The sequence below is a fragment of the Protobothrops mucrosquamatus genome, unplaced genomic scaffold (assembly GCF_001527695.2).
Source record: "Protobothrops mucrosquamatus isolate PMUCROS unplaced genomic scaffold, P.Mucros_1.0 scaffold3066, whole genome shotgun sequence".
In the NCBI taxonomy this organism is placed as follows: Eukaryota; Metazoa; Chordata; class Lepidosauria; order Squamata; family Viperidae; genus Protobothrops; species Protobothrops mucrosquamatus.
Genome location: NW_015389077.1, coordinates 13,772 through 34,430, shown reverse-complemented (window position 1 = coordinate 34,430; position 20,659 = coordinate 13,772). Strand labels below are relative to the sequence as shown.

General features: G+C 39.3%; 2 protein-coding genes across 2 annotated transcripts in view; one reads left to right on the top strand and one right to left on the bottom strand.

Moving 5' to 3' along the window:
- Positions 1-8,526, top strand: part of RHOJ (ras homolog family member J) — a 57,135-nt gene extending 48,609 nt beyond the window's left edge. Inside the window, exons 2-5 of the mRNA XM_015826343.2 lie at positions 5,677-5,735; positions 6,383-6,547; positions 6,920-7,015; positions 8,302-8,526. Coding sequence (XP_015681829.1) covers positions 5,677-5,735; positions 6,383-6,547; positions 6,920-7,015; positions 8,302-8,448 — 467 coding nt within the window. The 3' untranslated portion in view covers positions 8,449-8,526. The remainder of the gene's footprint in view (positions 1-5,676; positions 5,736-6,382; positions 6,548-6,919; positions 7,016-8,301) is intronic.
- Positions 8,527-16,492: 7,966 nt separating this feature from the next.
- GPHB5 (glycoprotein hormone subunit beta 5) lies at positions 16,493-20,380 on the bottom strand. Its single transcript, XM_015826344.1, has 2 exons — positions 20,177-20,380; positions 16,493-16,681 (listed from the first exon to the last, which is right to left on the bottom strand). The coding sequence occupies exons 1-2, from the start codon at positions 20,378-20,380 to the stop codon at positions 16,493-16,495; spliced, it is 393 nt and encodes a 130-aa protein (XP_015681830.1).
- Positions 20,381-20,659: the final 279 nt, after the last annotated feature.

Here is a 20,659-nt window from a genome sequence, read left to right as displayed (position 1 = left end):
ATACTGTAGAAAGAATATTTATGCAGACCTAATACCAGTTCCCAAGATGTCAAAATAAATGCCAAAGCCCTGGGGTTGTCTATCAGATTCCTACAGGAATCCTGCTGGGTAGTTAATCTGTTTGCCACCATAACTCATCGCCCCAAGTTCATAATTGGCAGAAAGCCCACTTCTAACTTAGCAGAAATTTTTTGACTGTTAAATGTTTGATTGATTTGTAGCAGTTGAGCAAAAGTACCTGATTTCCAGTTAATTCCTAAGGGACAGTAATAAAGCACCTGTCCAAGTTCAGTCCTTACTACCCAATTAAAAATAGATCGTGAAACAGAAAGAACCCAAACATTCACATTAGCCATTTATGATACCAATTAGCCAATGTTGTGATAAAACAGCACTAGGCTTTATATCACCATAGCAACAGCTGGGTTGCTGCTAATCAGTCACAAAGGTGAAAAGGCTCTTTTGCACCTAAGTGTGGCACAAAAATGCTTTGGCAACATCCATGTCTACTATGTCCCCATGATGCTGCTTCCATTTCATCCTCAGCCCATGACTAAGGTAGACATAAGTCATTCTTAAATCATTCTTAAGCTGTATCACTGTTAAAATTGTATTTTCCTCCTTATTCTAATTCTACCCTAGGGTATCCCCTATAAGCATGTAAAATCTTAGGCTTAGGAAGGAGGTCCGAGGAGTACAGTGAATAGAAATAGAAATAGAGGCAGGATTTATTGTAGACCAATGTGACATGATGAAGAAATAAATAAGGTTCTAATATACAGGGGGTGTTCTACCAACTCAAAGATGGGTAGAAAATAGCATTGCAGCTCAGCTCTAGAAAAGAGTCTTTACTATTCCAAATCAGAATGAAAACTGCAGACATTAATGAACAAATAGTCCGATCTGGAATAAAGTAACATCTTCAGTTCCTACTAATATCCATAAAAGGGTCTTCTTTCCACCTACTGTTGGCTGAAATAAGAAATGATGTGTGAGTGGCTGACTGATAAGGACCTGAACCTTGAGCCTCTTGTTCACAAGCTTTGTATCTAAGGGCTTATCTGTGACCTGTTCCCCTTGATTCATAATGACATCTCCGTGTATTACACTCTAGTTAAACAAAACAAAACAATAGCTCAAATCTCTGAAGCCAGCTCACTGCTATAAAGGGTGTATCACAGAATAAATATCAGTCAAGGCCATTTAAATCAACTATTGAAACGAGCAAGAAATAAAACTAATTTGATACATTTATATAAACTAAATTCTAACAAAGATCACGTGTGACCATTGGAATATTTTAATATCCAACTATTGCCTTAGTCTTACACTGACAACTTGCACTTTTTCTTTAAATATTTATATTTTGTACATTTTCTTCATTTTTACCAAATGATCACACACCATTTTATGTTCATACACAGGGTCTTTTCTATGAGCAGCATCTCCCTCAGCTTCTAAAATTAATTGTGAGAGTATTAAAATCAATATATTGATCAAAACATTATCCTTTGCTTCTCTTTGCCTTAGTGTAGTCCCATTCCTCTAGACACAGCTGCAAAAAAAATAGAATGCATCAGGTTGGTACATAGAGATTAGCTCCAATAGTTGAACGCTGGGTCATCATTCATTGAAATCACCCTGGCCAGTTTGATATATTGTAGCAGGTCTAGGACAACTCATCACAACCAACTCGCCATGGCCGTCTTGCAACAGCCAACCCAGCGTGGCCATTTTGTCATGGCCATCTTGCTACTGCCAATTCGTGGTGGGACAACTCGCTGCAGGCAATCTATGTAGGATAAGTCAAAATGATAAATGTTATCCACCACTGTTTCTTCTACATTTCCATTTTTGTCAATGGAAATAAGGTTGAAGAAAGAGTGGCGGATAATATTTATCATGTTGAGTTATCCCATGTGGAATGTAGATATATATTAATATATCTACAGATATACAGATTCCTTAATATGGATGTACGGTACTTGATAATTTAGAGAAACTGAGCATAAACTAGAAGTATGCATCAGAGCCACTTATGAGCTTCCAGCATCCCTGTAGTCACATGATCAAAATGTTAATGCTTAGCAACTGGAATGTATTTATGATAGTTGCAGTCTCCTGGGTTCATGTGGCCCCCTTTTGCAATCTTCTAACAAGCAAAATCAATGGGGAAACTAGATTCACATAACAACCATGTTACTAACTTAACAACTACAATAATTCACTTAACAACTGTGGCAAAGAGGTCATAAAATGGGGCAAAACTCACTTAATAACTCTCTTGCTCAGCGATGGAAATTTTGGGCTCAGTTGTGGCTGTAAGCCAAGGATTACCTGTACTCCATAAATTCTTATAGTGCAAGTAAAGCACAGGTCCACGTGGGATGCCATTCAAAAATCAACATGGTTCTTGATGCAGTAAAAACCATACAGCTCAGGTGAAGGACAAAACCCACACCAGAACAATAGCGCGAATATCTGTAGCTCAAGTGTAGGATGAGGGTGAAGGTTCCTTCTCTGAGCTTGTGGGTTGGTTTTCTAATGTTTCATTACCAAGCTAGGTAACATCTTCAGCGTTTAGGGGATGTCAGTGTCAGTGCTCTGTTTATAAGGGTTTCAGATGGGGGGGGTGTCAAGTGAGGGTCTTGTGATGGGTCAGGTTTGAGTCATAAATTAAGGCTTGTGATGGGTCTTGTGATGGGGAGGTTACATCAGGTCAGGGTCAATGGGAGATGAACTGCTGGTGGGAGGGGGAGGGGTCAGGTATGAGTCATCAGTGAGAGGTTTGTGAAGGGTCTTGTGATGAGGAGATTACACCAGGTGAGGGTCATTGGGAGGGTCCACCAGCAATTCACCTCTGAATGACCCTGACCTGATGTAACCTCCCTATCATAAGACCCATCACAAGGCTCTCACTGATGACTCATATCTGACCCATGATGAGACCTTCAAATAACACATCCACACCTGATACTGTGTGGACACTAACATTCCCTAAACTCCACTGAAGATGCTACCTAGCCTGATAATGAAACATTCAGAAGCCAAACCACAAGCTCGGAGAACGAACCTTCACCCTCACCACCCCAGAACATTTTAACCAGTACATATGGGAAGATGTAAGTGTATAAGATAAAAGCTTTGCTTTGGGACTATCAATCATATCTCATCAAAACAGTAAGACATTAGGAAGAATCTTTCTTTCTTCTTCTGTTTAACCTTGCTTTCTGTATATATTTAATTTTAAATATATTTAATTTTAAAAAGTCATCCATTCAAGTGTGAAAAAAGACAAGAAAAACAATATAAGACAAAATTAATATAGCCAGACAAAATTAAAATATGGCCAGTGGAAAAGAGGCATTATTTGATTTAGGATCTTAAAGAGGGTACAGTAAATGGAGGGTCTGCAATACAGGCATTACATGTTCCTATGTAACATGTTGGGAGTCAGGCAGCCTATCAGTTATACAAATAAACAAATCTTCCAGATGGTCTCTAAAGACAGCCTCACATAAAGTGCAATGGTCTAAAATAGCAATAGTACTTCGACTTATATACTGCTTCACAGTGCTTTACAGCCCTCTACAAGGGGTTTACAGAATCAGCATATTTCCCCCAACAATCTGGGTCCTCATTTTACCAACCTTGGAAGGATGGAAGGCTGAGTCAACCTTGAGCCAGTGGGAATCGAACTGCCAAACCGCTGGCAGTTGACAGTCAGCAGAATTAGCCTGCAGTACTGCATTCTAACTACTGCCCACCACGGCTCTAAAAGGTGGTGATAATAGCGTGAAGCACTATCTAAAGGTCCTCTTATTTCAGGAAAGCCCCGGCCTCCACCTCTAACAGGAGCTGTGCAAACTCCAGGGAAGTACCTTCTGATTCAGACTAACCACTGCAGCCTAAAGAGAACTGTGCCAGAGTATGCAACTCTGTGTTGCAAGGGTTCAAGGATCTGTCACCTGGTGGTCTCTCCTTGATCCTAATGACCCCCATTCTAGCCAAAGAGTGCTAATTAGAGAGCCAGTTTGGTTCAGTGATTAAGGCGCCTGGCTAGAAAGGGAGACCTTGAGTTCAAGTGAAAGCCAGCTGGGTGACTTTGGGCTAGTCATTCTCTCAGCCCATCTCACTTCACAGGGTTTTTATTGTGGGGGAAATAGGAGGAAGGTGTGTTCGATATGTTTGCCTTGAGTTATTTGTAAACATAATAAAGGTGAGATATAAATAAACAAACAAGGCTATGTATGCGGACAGTTAGTTTGTGCAATATTTTAATCCACAATGTCCTGAGGATGGCAAAAAGAATTGTTACACAAAGATCACTATGGATTCTATGAAACACATAGTGTGAATGCATTCCTAACTGTAATCAAAGCCTAAATCTATGGAGTTATTCTTTTCACAATTAGCTTGGATTATCCCTGTTCCCTAGTAATCTTACTTCTGCATAACTTCAAAGTTTTGGGGACATGTCTAAGGAATCACAACAACAGTGTTACTCTATATATCTCTATGTATGGCTTTCCCCAAACATTATATGTTTCAACTATGTTGGATAACAAATGTGCTAATAACCATCACAGTTAAATCTCTATAGGATCTCTATAGGTAGATTCATAAAGACTCGTGATCTTTACAGCTATCTTGTAGATAGAATACCTATGTTCAGAAGCAGCATCACTCACTATTTTTGAGTGTTTTTGCTTATCTATCCAAAGTCATGAGCAAGAAATTGGTTTGGGAAAATCTGTAGCTTGTAAATGGACCAAAAATAAAAAAGGGGGGAGACCACCAGCTAGATGCATATTTGCTTGTCAGTTCAATGCTAACTATTGGGACTCCAGAAATGTATCTTCTCTGGAGCAGTCCCTGACTGAAAAATGAGGTTCACCTCAAGATCTGAATGGCTCCATCCAGCTGGTGTTTCAAAGGGCCCTGTGAGAGATGATGCCATAGAGGGGGAACTGATGTGAAGGACTACAGTGAAGCAGCAGTTTCTCAGGAAGGAGGGAGTACATTCTAGAAAGCGGGGAGGACAGACAGTAGGAAGCACAGCCTGAAGATGGATAAGAGACAGGGAAAGAGTATTCAGATAGCCACACCATAGAATTTCCCAGGTTATATCCATTAGGCATTTGGTCTGGCAAGATTCTGTCTGTTGCGTGTAAGCAAATAAAAAACTGAACTTAGATTGAATTGTTCCATGTTATTTTGGGGGCTAGCCTGACAAACCTTGAAGACCTGGCTCTTCACCCAAGCCTTTGACGAGCTGATTGAATCCCCGTTTTCTTCTTTTTCTTTGTTCCCGTCTGGGTTTGTTATCTCTGCCACTTTTACCCTGTATATTGTTATTTTAATATCTTGTTTTAATGTTTTAAATGATATGTAAACTGCCTAGAGCAGGGGTCCCCAACCCCTGGTCTGTGGACCAGTACCGGGCCACAGCATGCCAGCAACTGGTCCACACAAACAAGGAAAGTCCCATCTGCAGAATACAGGCAGAACACAAAACCATGCCCCCTCCAGTCCGCGGAAAAACCTCTCTCCAGGTAACCAACCCCTGGTGCCCAAAAGGTTGGGGATCTCTGGCCTAGAGGCATTGGAAGTCAGGCAGAATATACATTTAATAAATAATAATAATTTTCTCTTCTTCTCTTCCTTTTTCTACAGTTACTGTGACAGTTGGAGGCAGGCAACATTTGCTTGGACTTTATGACACAGCAGGACAGGTAATACATCTCCAGTTTATTTATTTTCAGGCCATAACCTTTCAATCATGAAAAACAAAGCTGTTTTTCTTTCCATATGACATTCTGAAATAGACATTTTTCATTTCTGTAAAACCATAGAAATATATACAGTTCTACAAAAAACATCATATAATTGCCACCCTAAACTTACAATATCAAATATGAATAATTAGAGCAAATCCAGTTTTCCATATCTCAAAGATGTTGCAGGTTTCGCTTGGCATAAAACTTTGACGAGGTCATACTCTTATATCATTAATCTCAATGCTATGGAGTGTCTTACTTTATCCTGCTAGCTTTGTTTCTGACATTTTTAAATTGATTTCAATTTTCCCCTCTCAGAACAGTAGCAACTTGAAAATGTGAACAAGCCAATCTCATGGTTTACACTGGCAACTAGCACCACCTTCTGGTTAATTTAAGAGACTGTTTCTAAAGCTATGTTCCCCATAATATTAGTATTTCTGAACAACTTTAGGAGCTTTGGACCATCTTCAAAGATGTTGAAGTCTTCCTACCTTTTCCTTTCATATTTTTGAAATAAGAAGTGAATTCCCAGCAGTTACTGCAACCAAGACTAAGTAGCAATTCACAGTTTCATCCTGTGTACCTGTTTGCTTTGACAGGAGGACTACAATCAACTGAGACCCCTCTCCTACCCCAACACAGATGTGTTTTTGATCTGTTTCTCCGTGGTAAACCCTGCTTCCTATCACAATATCCAAGAGGAATGGGTTCCGGAATTGAAAGTCTGCATGCCACATGTGCCTTATGTTCTGATAGGAACACAGGTAAATGACCAAAAAGAAACAGTGGAAATGTTCGTCAACGATAAACCAGGGTACTCTGTGAAACACAAACTAGTTGGGGAATAGCTGGGGAAACTTTCCAACAACGAATTGTATTTTATCATAAAAGAATCCAAAGGCTTCCAAAAATGAAAGGAGTTGGGTGGTTTATCTCATTTTAGGCCACCGTAATTTCGGAGGTCCTGAAAATGAGGCACCTAAATTTGTGTAGAAATCAGCATGGAAGAAATAACACCTCGCCTACGAGATGTGCTCAAATAGCTCTGGGCATTTTGCTGCAGAAGTTTATTGTTTGAGAATTAGAGACAGGGGTCTAAGGATATTTAAGTTTTGTGTTTGTCTATACATTTCTAGATTGACCTTCGAGATGACCCCAGAACTTTGGCTCGGTTATTATACATGAAAGAGAAGCCCCTGACTTATGAACATGGCATCAAATTGGCCAAAGAGGTACTGTTTTCCTTCAACAACAGTAGTAGTAGCTAAACTGATATCAGCAGAGTTAAGCCAAAGGCCTTTCTCTTTTTCTCAGGGCTAAACACAGCAGAGATTTCATTCAATCACCATTGCCCCCTAAGAAATATGAAACAATAGATATATCTAAGAGCATTGTCTTTGCAGATCTTGATTTAATTCATTGTATAGTATAATTTGTTTTCATCATCTAAAGTCTTTACTATGCTGGCCCTTAAGAAAACCTTTCACAAACTGGTAGCCTTCAGAAATAAGTCCTAGCATTCCTAGACATTGGTCAATGGAATTTGGGTTGTTGTTATCTCAATATATCTGGAGGACAGTTTCCAAAAACCTCCCTACTTTTAGCATTGGCCTCTCACTGATTTCAGTTATGTGAATAGCCCCAGTCATGTTGCCATTATTTTAGACTTCGTTCCCAGCTTAATAGATACACACATTTTAATTATTTTACTTTGTTACATTTCTTCCATCTAAGAACCTGATGGAACCAGTTTAGAAACACTGAGCTAGTTATCTATGGAGATTCTCAGTCATCCAGGTCATAGTTGTCCCAAAGGTGCTTTTTCATGAGGCAGATGGATTTTCTTGTTTTTCTTTGAAGACGTTTTGCTTCTCATCCAGGAAGCTTCTTCAGCTCAGAGCTGAAGAAGCTTCTTGGATGAGAAGCGAAAGGTCTTCAAAGAAAAACAAAAAAGTCCAGTTGCCTCATAAAAAAGCATCTTTGGGGCTGAGATTTTTAATTTAATTTCAAATTTAGTTGGGGCAGCACCACAAACTATGAGAGACCCTTAAAATACAATGCCTATATTTTTAACTGTACAGTGTATGGCATTCTAAGAATTACTCTCCTGTTTTGGCCATGATCTCTGTAGAAGACATCCTCAGAGGACAGGGAGGAGGCAGGGAAGCCTTGGATAATGATGAGGGCCCAGGAACCGGGGCTCAAAAGGGCAAATGAGAAGAAGAGATTCCTACTGCTAGAGTACCGGTCTGCATTCTCGGATGCTATGGGGGATGTGGTCCTATTGCCCATGGTTAAGTAAAATTCAGTAGTCTGGTCAATTTAAACTCAGCACTGTATACATCTTAGTTACATTTTAATGGGAATTAGGAAAAAGGGGGGTAACACCCTCCTGGCTTGCTCCTAGATTCCCAGAGGCATTTGGTACAGGATGCTGGACTAAGTCTGCCTTCGGTCTGATCCAGCAAGGTCTCTTCTTCTACTTTACTTCTCATTGTCTCTTTCTCTTTCATTCAAGATTGGAGCCCAGTGCTACTTAGAGTGTTCAGCTTTGACCCAGAAAGGCCTAAAAGCTGTCTTTGATGAAGCAATCCTCACAATCTTCAATCCCAAGAGAAAGAAGAAACTTTGTGCCAAGTGTTGCAGCTGCTGCTCAGTTCTATGATGCCTGGAGTTCAAAATGGACCAGAGTTGCCAATTAATAGTCCAATCCTGCACAGAGGGACATGACCAGAAAAAAAAAACTACTTTATAAAGTGATTCCTCCTAATCTGTGATTCCTCTCAAATGCAACTTTGTTTACTTTTCATGCCCTGCTTGTTTGTTTGTTTTTTATCACTGCGCATCTGTAGATACAATTTCATGTTGAGATAACTTCTCTCTGCTTAGCCAGCAGATAAAAGAAAAAAACTTTAGAAATTCTTGATATAGTCAGAATCCATGATGCACCTGGAAGTAAAAAAAGATCTAAGCATCCTAATCCTGTAACTGATCCAAAAAGAACAAGTTTTGTCATTAGCAACCCACAGGAAGAAATTAGCAAATCCCAGTATTTTTTTTCTTTTTACAACCTTGTAGTTCAGGGGTGTTAAACTCGCCTTGTCACGTGACGTGTCACAACATATCACAACTTTTTCCCCATTGCTGGAGCTGAGGTGGGCACGGTTTCGGCAAGACGCATCCAGCCCGCGGGCCTGCTGTTTGACACCCCTGCTGTAGTTCCTTAATTCAGGGTAGAGTCAGGGTGACTGGATACAGCTGAGCATTTACTGGCCGGATGCCCTTCCTGATGCCTACATGGAGTTCGCAGTAGATATTTGTTCACAGCAGATAGTAAATCCCAGTATGAATATGCAATAATGATTGAACTTGAAACACACAAAATAATATTTAGACATTTTTAGGAGCTGACCATGTTGACACATGTAGAAGACCAATGTTTCAATTCAGTCTTTCCAAACTGAACGCACAGCAATACCTTTGAAATAGATGGCATAGAATACAAAGTCATTCAAGTACTATTCTTGTCTTGCTTTTATAAACAAAGAATAATCCAAAGATGGTCTCAGGTTGCATTGTCATGTTGCTATTGGATGTGTGAGAATCCACTTCTTAAATGAAAACTGAGGCTCTCACATTGTGCATTTTTCAAAATCATTTGGAAATAGTAATTGTCTGGATTTGAGAAGTCAGAGGATGCAGGGGAAAATGTACATATGTCCTGTTTGCGAATCTAGTCTTCTCTTCCTAGAATATATTTTTTATTCAAGTATATGTAGCCAACAATAACTACAAACTGCTCTTTAAACAGTATAAATCAGTGTTCCTCAGCCTCAGCAACATTAAGGGGGGTGGACTTCAGCTCCCAGAAAGTTTGAAGTCCACCCATCTTAAAGTTGCTGAGACTGAGAAATACTGGTATAGATGATCTCAGCTCAAATCCAGTTCCTAATTACTAATTTTCTTGACAATATGGGAGCAGTTGGCCATTGTTTTCTTCTGGGACACTTTTTATTTTTTTTAACTCTTAGGATAGTCTACAGGTTTGGTATTATTCCTTGGTGGTCTTCCATCCAAGTACTAACTACGCCTGTAACTGTCTAACTTCTGAACTCAGACAGACTAGGATAGGTGGGTCACTTATGCTATTTGCACAATCAAGATCAAAAGGCAGCTTGAGGTAGAATATAAGAAGATCCTGAGAAAATTGATACATGCATCTCACGCACATGGATGTATGCTCACACAAAACAGACACACAAATACACACTACCATTTTACCTCTTTCCCCAACCTGGAAAAACTAGTTTAAACTACTAAAATGCTTACTGGATGCAGGATTTTTATTAGGAGCAGCAGTACATTAGAAGCAATGTTTGCTTCAAAGTTGGGATGAAGCATATACAAAATGGCTTCAACTGCTCTCTTTTTCAATAGCTTCACCTCTTTCTCCCATTGCTTTTGCCAATTCTGCCTGTCTTGATTCAGTCCAATTGGCAATAATCTATGCAGATGCAAAATGATTCCAATCTATGGCCTCCTCTGGTGATCTTTGGAATTGATCCCCTTGCACAGAGAGGCCTGGTTGGCTAGCTTCATCAGTTTAGATGCTATGTGATTGAAAGCACTGACAACTTCTGTTCTTCCTATTAGGTTTAACTAGCTATAAACATATAACTTAGAAGCTACTTGTGAATACAGAAAAATGGTTGTCATTCCAATTCTCACCCAGCTAGGAAACCCCAAGAAAGTACCTATTATAACCAAAAGGCTTTTATTGTTGTAAATGCTTTCTTTGCAAATGTTTTCTACAATTTATATCATTGATACATGATTCTTAAAATAAACATTTTAAATATATATTTGTGTATGTGTATTTTTTCAATGTGTGCATGTGTGTGTTTATAAACGATAGAGACCTTTTAATTAATTTAGTGGAGATTGCTTGACCAAAACTCTCATGCTAGATATGAGTCCTATATGACAAGGATGTTCACAACCTGATTCTTGATCTTTGTCACTGGTGCCCACATTGGTAGATTTTCTATACAGGTAGCCCCCGACTTACAACAGTTCATTTAGTGACTGTTCAAAATTACAACAGCACTGAAAAAAGTGACTTATGACTGTTTTTCACATTTATAACCATTGCAGCATTTCCAGGGTCACGTGGATCAGATGCTAAAGTTGCTAAAGTTCCACTTCCAAAAGAGATGTCCATATAGAGTTCCCGACTGAATGCCTCCCAGGTCCCTGGGGAGATGGGACAGGGCACCTTGGCTGGGCCATTTCTTTGGAAGCATGATGTTATATGCCAGAACGAATCTGAATCATTAGAAAGAGTCATGTCCAATTGTTTGCCATGGCTTTCTTTTTCTTGCATGCCAGCAATTGTTTATAGTATCTTTTCTGCTGGAGGAGGTCCTGTGAAGCCCTCGGCATAGTATTGGATACATAAGTCCGGTAACTGATAGCAAGAGCTTTGTTTGCATTAATACAGTCCTTGTCAAACCTTGGTTTGGATTAATGTTGTTGTTGCTTTGGGGCTGCATTATTAAACAGTTAAATGCTGTAGGAGTTCTTGGGTTGGGGTGTTATAATTCCCTAAGAGTACATCAGGAAATTCAGCTGTGTCAGGGCAGATTGGAGAATCTGCAGATAATTTTAGGCCTAAAGTTTGGTTAACATTTGACTTAAATGTTGGGGTCAGCAAGGACAGTTAGGTACCTAAGTGTTGACACTGAGCAGATCTCTTAACATAGTGATTGGCTTGCCTCTGTCATTGTTACTTGTTGTATGTAGGCAAACATTTCCAAAAGTGACATGTTACTCAAGGGGCCAAAGAATTCCACATTATTCAAGTCATTGCTTCCAAACAGCAAGAAAAGTTTATTCTGAAACATTTGTTATACCATTGGAATAGCCAGGGCTTTTTTTTGTCATAGAACGCCCAGAACGGAGTTCCGGCACCTTTTTTGGATGGAACCTTGTAGGGCAGACAAGGCAGGTTGTATGATATGTGTGAGTTCCGGCACCTTTTTTTTTTTTTTTTACAAAAAAAGCACTGGGAATAGCTCTAAATAGTTGACGGGTGAGCTCTCTTCCTCCCAGTAGGAAGTCCTTGGTATACATTGGAATGGGGGGGGGGGGGGTGAGGATGCAGTTATCTTCACAGTCTGCTGTTCTCTTTTGTTCCCCTAGCTCACCACAAAGTGGTATGCAGTACTGTTGAGTCAGAGAAGGAAGACTGACTAGGAAGTGCCAGTGATAAGTAAACCTTCTTCCTCCCTTCAGAGACAGGACTATGGGGACATACCAAAATGGAGAGTGGGGGGAGGGAGCAGTTATTCTCATGGTTCATCACTCCCTTTGTTTCCACTTCCCTTAGTGAAGTGGCAGGCATTTCCACAGTCAGCTAAGGAGAAGGAGGAAGCAGCTTCTCCCTCTCCTGAAGCCATGAGGGGAGGAGAAACAGCACAAGCCCATATTATAATATGTGGAAAGAAGAATGACCCAAAGAATCATAGGTTGTCTAGTCTACTAGTAAAAAGAAAAATCATTCCAAAGCATGCATAACTTCTTTTAGAGATATTTTTCCCCTAATCATGATGCTGCAAATGTCCACCCAGTTAGCCAGTTTGTCAGTTGGTGTATGAGATGAGGTCCCTTTTGTTGAATATATTATTGCTTTCCACCAATTATTTCTTTCATTATGCAGAATAGAGGAGGGATCACCTGGTGTCCTATTTTCCATCTCTATTCTGATGCAGTGAAGTGCTGGTGTTTAATAAATATCAAGCTAGATTTTTGCTAATTGAATTGAGTAAGGTGTGTGTGTGTGTGTGTGTGTCTGTTGCCCTCATCTGGACACAAGTTATTTAACAAGCAGAAGCTTATCAGAATCATCACTGCCAGCCAAGTATGTATTCCAGGATGTGGTGCACTGTGACCTGAGTTTCAAGAAAAAGAGAACCATTGAGGGAGGAGACAAAAATGTAATAGCCTTCTAAGGGATCCTAAGAGGTCCTATAATGAGGTTTCCTCAATCCTGAAACCGCTATCAATCAAATCGCAGTCTAAAGGAGGAAGGATCATAGCTGAGTTGTATAGCACATTCAGTTCCTGGCATCTCAGCTATCATGTGGTGAGAAAAATTCTCTGCTTAATATTCTGCACAACTACTAACAAGACTGTGTTTCCATTCTGTTTCTTGGCTTAGCTTTGCTCCTCTTAATCTATAAAATCATAAACAACATGACATCTAGCCTTCTTTGAATGCTATTCCAAGTGACATAATATAAACAACTATAATAAGCCTAACTCCTTTCAGAAACCTCATCAGTCTGTTTAAGGATTTAGAGTAGAACATTCTTTTAACGGAGTTGTGAATTTCTCTCCCTTTTAAAGTTCAAAGCTCCACTATCAATATAATGATTTAAATCTGCCATTCTATTTTAAATTGTAACTGTACTTTAACCATTTGATTTAGAATTGTTATGGAGGACCTGAACTAGCATGGAAATATCATGAAATAAAATAAAATAAATAAAAACAAAACAAAACATAGTAATGCACACAGTGATTAGATTTAAGCTTGCCTCTTAAATCCTGCAGACAGTGCATGTACAGATGAAATCAGTCCCTGCCCCCCTTAAAGAGATCACAAAGTTTATTGTCATACTGAAATATTCTGCAAATTTTTAACTTGAAAAGCAAAGGCTGAACAGCTGGATGGAATGCACAAGGACTCTACTTGCCAATTTGTGATTACACTCTGACAGCTCACTTTCCTGAGAGAGGATCTTCTGGTAAAAACAACAGGTGTAAAAGGAACAACAAACTTGTTTCAACAGACATCAGACAAGATGGCTTTTAAGAGATGTAACTCAAAAGATCTCCAGTTTCTCTGCTGATATAACGTCTCAGCACTGTATTCTACAAAATGATGATGGAATTAAATTATGATGATGTCTTTACCAAAGAGATGCTCAAGTTAATCAGGTGTAGTGTCTGCTCAGTTGAGTGGACTGAAGCCAGTGTGGTTAGAGTCCACGATAGTTCTTGTAAATACTCTGCTGATTTTAAATGTTGGCTTTGAGCAATCCCCCCATTAATCAAGGAAAATCACTGTTTAGACAAGCAGCTTATGGAGGATGAGAATTCTAATTAATTATACAACATTACCTGAATGTGGTGAAGGAAGAAAAAAAATGCTTTACAACCTGTTTAAAAATGAGAAACAGTCTGGTAGCACCTTTTCAGATTAACATATTTTATGAAAAGGAAAAAGCTTTTATCAGTCGTATGCCTTCAATAAATTGCATTTATTAATTTTGTGTCTGTCTAGAAAGGTGCTACCTGACTCCTTCTGGAACTAACACTGCTTTTCTCCTACGAAGGCTTCTCAAACTATAGCAAAATATTTTTTAAAAAAATGGAAAGCAACTTATCCTCATTTCAAGCAAGCCAGTTACTAAGGGTAAAGATATTCCAGCCATCAGAGTAATGGAATATCTAAGCCACTTGGCCTTTGAGTATATGGTCATGTTGTCCCAACAAGTCCTGGGTCGAGAGCTCATGTTTTACCAAACCAAAATTGTCCCAATTTCTATAGACTTTAGTCACATCCATCCTACTACTTCCTCTTCCACCAACAGGAGCTCTGAGAGAGATTCATGATTACTAGCATTGTTATTGTTGTTACACCAGCAGTGTGCAAGGCACTTTAGAAACTAGCAGTTTAGGCATGCATTATGGACTGCAGTACAGATCATCCTTGATTTACAACCATTCATTTAGCAATCTTTCAAAGTTACAAAGGCACTGAAAATGTGACTTACAACTTACAACCATTGCAGCATCCCACAGTCATGTGATCATAGTTTGGATGCTTGGCAACCAGCATGCATTTACAATGGTTACAGCATCCCAGGATCATGTGATCACTATTTGTAACTCTTCCCAGCCAGCTTCCGGCAAGCAAAATCAATGAAGTCAAATTTGCTTAATGACTACCTAATAACTTCAGTGTTTGCTTAACAACTATGAAAAAAAGATCATAGAATTGGGCATGACTCACTTAACAACCACCTTGCTTAGGATCTGAAATTCTGGACACAATTGTGATCATAAGTCAAGGACTGCCTTCATTGCATGGTTACTTTGCAGCTAGTCTATGTGCGGAAAGATATCTGAAGATATCAAAAAGGCTCAGCAGATGCAAACTGGTACATGAGCGCAGAAACACAGTAGATTCATGATAAAAGACCTCCACTAGTTGACAGCTACTATCCGCTGCAATTTAATAATTTTATTTTAATTTTTAAATCTATGAACAACTTAGAGACTAAGGGCTGTATGTCTCGGTATAAACCTGTCTGGGATCAAAGATCAGCAGAAGAAGGCTGCTTAAGGACGTCTATATTAACAGAGGTCTGATTGCTGAGAATGCAGGAAAGGTTACCTCCAACATTATTCTCAAGCTGTAGAATTCATTGCCTCCATTACTTCACCCCCATTGCTTTACCCCCAAATCGCCCACTTTCTGAAAACTTAAAAAAAATTAATGATATTAACATAGATTCATATTTTGTTCTTTTTTATCTTTATCTGTATTGAGGTCCTATGGTTTAAGAGGCAAGGAAGAATTACCATGTTGCACAATTGTATGTGCCCAAGGGTAGATGCACACTCACAGATTATTATTATTTTTTTAACTCTGTTCTGTGTTTCTTTTTAACCTGTTTTAAATCGTATATTATCTTAATTGTTCTTATTGCATTATATTCTCTCTTCCATTACTGAATAAATTCTTGGCAATAAAACCCCTTGACTTTTTATTTAGTTTTCAGAAGTAAGGTTTTTAGTTGATAAATTATATATATCCAACTACCTCCTGCTTTAATGAATACGTTTCAGAGTCACAATTTTATTCATCCAAGCCTAAATGAACAAAAAGAGCTGCAGTATTTTTATGAGCCTGAATTCCTCCCCCCTCACCCGCTTGTTAATTAAGAATAATGACTAATGTTTCAGCATTGTAGAGGATTCAATGTCCTGTGCAGGTGCTTTCAGTGAAAAAACTTTTTTGGGTAGGAAAAAAAGAGATTTCATCCTTTGTATTTGATCTATAGTCAGTGCATATATATTTAGCTTATAATTCAGTATATTGCACAAATCCCCAAAATGAATTAGTTCAGTTGTCAAATTAAGAATGTTGGACAAATTTAGCTGTTGATAGGATAAATATGTACTGCTCATGCATCAAATGTAGTGTGTGAACACCCCTTTGGTATATATTTAAAGCGTTCTAACTGATCCTCTGAAAATGTTAAAGTGCAAATGCAAACTTGGGTCATATTTATACTGCTTTTAGAACATACTGGGGATAATATCAGGAAGCAAATAGAAAATACAGTTTGGGATTTATGCAAATTCTGATGAAATGATCCCAGATAAATTCTAATCTGTATAAAATTGACAACAATTGAAAAGACGTTAACTGTACAAGTATACTGAAAAGACTATGAAAATTGCAAGTTATTCAGATCTATTCAAAGTTGGCAAACAGAAAAAAAGCTTCAGAACTAGGTAGCTACATCTTCCTGATGTGCATCACTATGATCTACTACAGTATTATCATTGCCGTATTGTAGTCTTCACCTGGAGAGGATTTGACCCCAGAAAGTGTTCTGGATAAGTTGAAGTATTCAGATGGTCTCACATTCTGTGGTTGTGGTAAGGCACACACTGCAGTCACAGCGGATGGCTTTGGGATATGTGAAGAGAGGATCAACACTGGCAGCACAGTTTGGCAGGTTCACTGTCATCAGTTTGGTCTCATTGTATGTACAGACTCGATGGTGGGCTTCAATATAAGGGGGATCCAGGACTGGTTTCTATTTATAAAGAAGGGAAAAAATAGCATTCTGCTGGATTATTTAATCTAAATTAGTAAATCTCCAATGTGTCAAGCAGGAATATTATTACTTGTTACTCAATCATTTAACTGGAGATGACAAAGGCTGAACTTAGGATCCATGGTGCTCAGTGTCATACATGATAAGATGCTGGGCTGCCTTAAATAGTTTTTTTTAAAGTTTTAAATAACTTAATCTATTGGCTGAAATGTTATGCTTTCAAATACCAGGCTTTGAGTTTGTAACACATCTGGCTAACTATATTTAGCCTTTGCTGGAAGCAATTTTTTTTTGTTTGCTTCTTGATTGTTGGTCTAGTATTAATCTATACCTGTTGAATGATTACTTGATCCAGCTTTTAAAGGCTGAAAAGCTAAATATTATGTTTTAATATAATCCAAAATAATCCAACAATCTAGGAAACAAAACCCCAAACCACTGTCTCAGACAAACAAGCTAACAGCAAATAACAGCCTAATCAAGGAACCTCAAAGACTGGCCCCACCAACACTGACAGGGAAAACCACTAGTACATAAAATGAGAGCAAACCCTACACCCTAGTAACTCTGGGGATGTTGTTTAGTTTGTTAACATCTGCAAGAAAACAATCAAACTCTGAGAGTACCGAGGACTCCCAGTTCAACTCTGAACTACTAATATTCTCTTCTAAAGTTATCAGTATTTTAACCTAAGCCAGGAGTAGCTTTTAACATAACATTTGGCTTTTCAGCTTTTAACAGCTGGATCAAGTAATTATTCAAAAGGTTAATTTTCCAGCCTGGAGTTGTAGCAAGATGATCTATTCTATATGCTGAATCTTCATGCCTCAAACTGAACCGTCCCCCACCTGTCAGTTATTCTCTGTGGGGTGGGGGTGGGGGTTGGATTACAGTACAATTTCCATCATTGAGAGTTAACAAAATCCCTTTTCAAGAAAGTATCTGTATATGTTTAGATACCAAGGTTGATTCAATCGCACATATTCTATGCCAGGGGTCCCCAATCTGTGGGTCACGGCCCACTTCTGGGCCATGGCCTATTCGTAACCAGGCCACGTGAGTGATGGGCCAGTGCACGCACACAACCCAACTCACACAAGTGGCGGGCACCAGGGCTCGCAACCACACTTGTGCAAGCAGCGGGTGCATGTGCCCCGCCACTCACACAAATGAAGCTGTTTTTGTGTGTGCATGTGTGGCTGCCCCTCACAGAAAACCATCCCCTTTTTTCCCCACCTTCTCCCCGCTCCCTGTTCTGGGCCGCCATATTTGGTGGCTGCTGCTAACATCTTCTGCAATCAGTAGATGCTCAGATGAATTCAATACATAAATATGGAGCATGATGACTCAGCAATTAAAGACATTGAGCTTGTCAGGTGGAGACCTGTCAGCCTGGGTTCGAGACCCATACTCTGCACAACATTGTGAACTCCTGTTACTTGCCCCAGCTCCTGCCCACCTAGCAGTCCGAAAGCATGCAAATGCAAGAAGATTAATAGGTACCACTTCGGTGGGAAGGTAACAGCATTCTGTGGCGTACAGCCATGCTGGCCACATGAGCACACTGGTTCCCTTGGCCAAGAAACTGAGATGAGCAACGTGCCCTAGAATCGGATATGACTGCACCGGGAAACCTTTACCCTTTTTTTGCTAATGTCTCCTGCAATCAATGGATGTTCAGACTGATTCAATCCATAATTGTGTTTTTCCTATTAAGTGGCCAGTCTTGCTTTTAATAAAATCACTGTACTGTCAAAAACAAAGTTTGGGCTTACCTGCCTTTGAAAAAGAAGGCTAAACTTAGTCATTAATTTTTCTCCACTCGTGTGTGTGTGTGTGGATTTCCTTGCCTCTCCTTCATAGCTCCCTAACAGTATAATTACAATACTTCTGAGGCAACTTAAAATTAGAAATAGACATATTATTAGGATATGGAATAAAATATATCATTTGTAAATCAGGGGCTCTATTTTAATCTCCAGGGAATTTTCTGTCAATGGCGCAATAAAGGACAGTTTCCCGTTAAATACTTAAGTCATAAGAAGCTTTCTGAATTATGTAATTAAAGCATTACATAAACTCTGCAGAAATGCTTTGCTATACAACACTAAAGCTTAAAAAATGGGGTGGGGTGGGGAGGGAGCCTGCCATATGAAATTCTCAAGCAATTGATTCTCATTTATGATACAACGACCTCACTTCAGCACCTGAACACTCAGCAAAAATATTTGGTGTTGATTTGACTTTTCCATTTTAATTCACAATAGTTGTAATCTTATATGCATTTACCTTGTAAATGGACTTAGTACTAGCAGATACATACTGTAGGATTGCCAATACCTCATAACTGCAGGAGAAGGCCTATTTGGGAATTATCAAAACAGATTACTGCAGCATGTGAGCTGAGAGTCAACTACTCCCATTCCTCATCTCTGTGTCATATGTATGACACAGACACTCCTTGAGTCTTCCTCAGAAGGAAAGGGCCATTTTTGTGTAGGGCTGAATAACTATAGACTTCCAAGCAATTTGTAAGTGTGATCAGGATTTTGAATCAGGTTTGTGCCTTATTTCTGCCTTCTGACATTTATTTGTTTATATATTTACAATTTATATGTCTCTCTAATCCACCTAAAGTTCTAAGCAGCACCCATGTATTTATAGAACATTGGGGTGAAGATATCTGTCTCATCTCTTGATTGTAATCCTGTATTTGTACTAATATGGACATGATACAATTCGATGGAAGTGCAGAAAGAACCAAAGAGAAAGTATAATGCTGAATACATAGCTTAGGTTCCTAAGAATGCTGGCTTTCATTTAAAAAGCAAACATGTTTCCAGTATTTACTGCAATTGTCAATGTCTACTGAAATCTAAGTGAGATACCATCTGAAGTCTTTAAAAACCACAAAGGGAAAGTTGCAAGCAGGTTTTCAGTATCCTGGCTTTCTCACATAATTAGCAGATAGAACAAATTATGCAAAATAGAAAAATAAGAAGTTTTCCTTAATTTGCATAATGTAGTCATCATCTAGAGTGAAGGGTATTATACATTTACTTATCCTACCATGATATATAAAAGGTATTTGATTATGGGTATGTTAGAAATATACAGTAGATTCAATGAAATGAATGAACTCTTTGGACATTTCCCAATATCAGGTCAGGAAAATATTTATTTAAATGTCGAAAAAGATCAAGGAACAGGTAAATACCTGTACCTGAAATGCTGGAGATCTGCTACACATCAGTAGAGGCAGCACAGAATGGATCACCATGCATTTCAAACAGATATCTTCTGGAACTTGCTCCTTGCTCCTTTTACCATAGATATGCTGGACTGGGATCTCCTGCACCGAAAACATCTCCTCTGCCATTAAACTGTACCCTGCCTCCCCTTTAAAGCATGGCCATTAGTAACCTGGACAAGAGAGCGAAATCCATACAATGAGCCATGGGCCACTGGTCTTACCTCCCATGTCTCACAGCGGCCCCAGCAGGCATCAGTGGTGATGCGCAGCCCCTTGCATCCAGGCTTCTTGGCCAGGAAAGTGAACTCTCGCACAGCACAGCCAATGAATGTCTGCAGATTTGTGTGGGAAGGCTTGAATGCAGTGATGCAGCTGGCCAAGATCAAGAGAGAGAAAATGGTTTGGATCATCCTTTGGCATTTCATGCTCTAAGAGAAGCAGCAAAAGAAAAAAGACCGTATGAAGAACTGGACTCGGATTTGTTCATAGGTATTAAGTCATAGTCTTTGAGTAAACATTGCAGCTGCATCCTATTGCTGACGTCGTAGGGAATTTGTTGGTCAGATGCATGCAATTGCATGGATTTTGCAGTTGTTTGCAGACCACCGAGGAAGGGAGGGGGAGGAGTTTGATGAGCGTCTAAAGCAGGGGTGTCAAGCTGCCGGCCCGCAGGCCGGAAGCCGCGCCCACCCCATTGCCGGCAA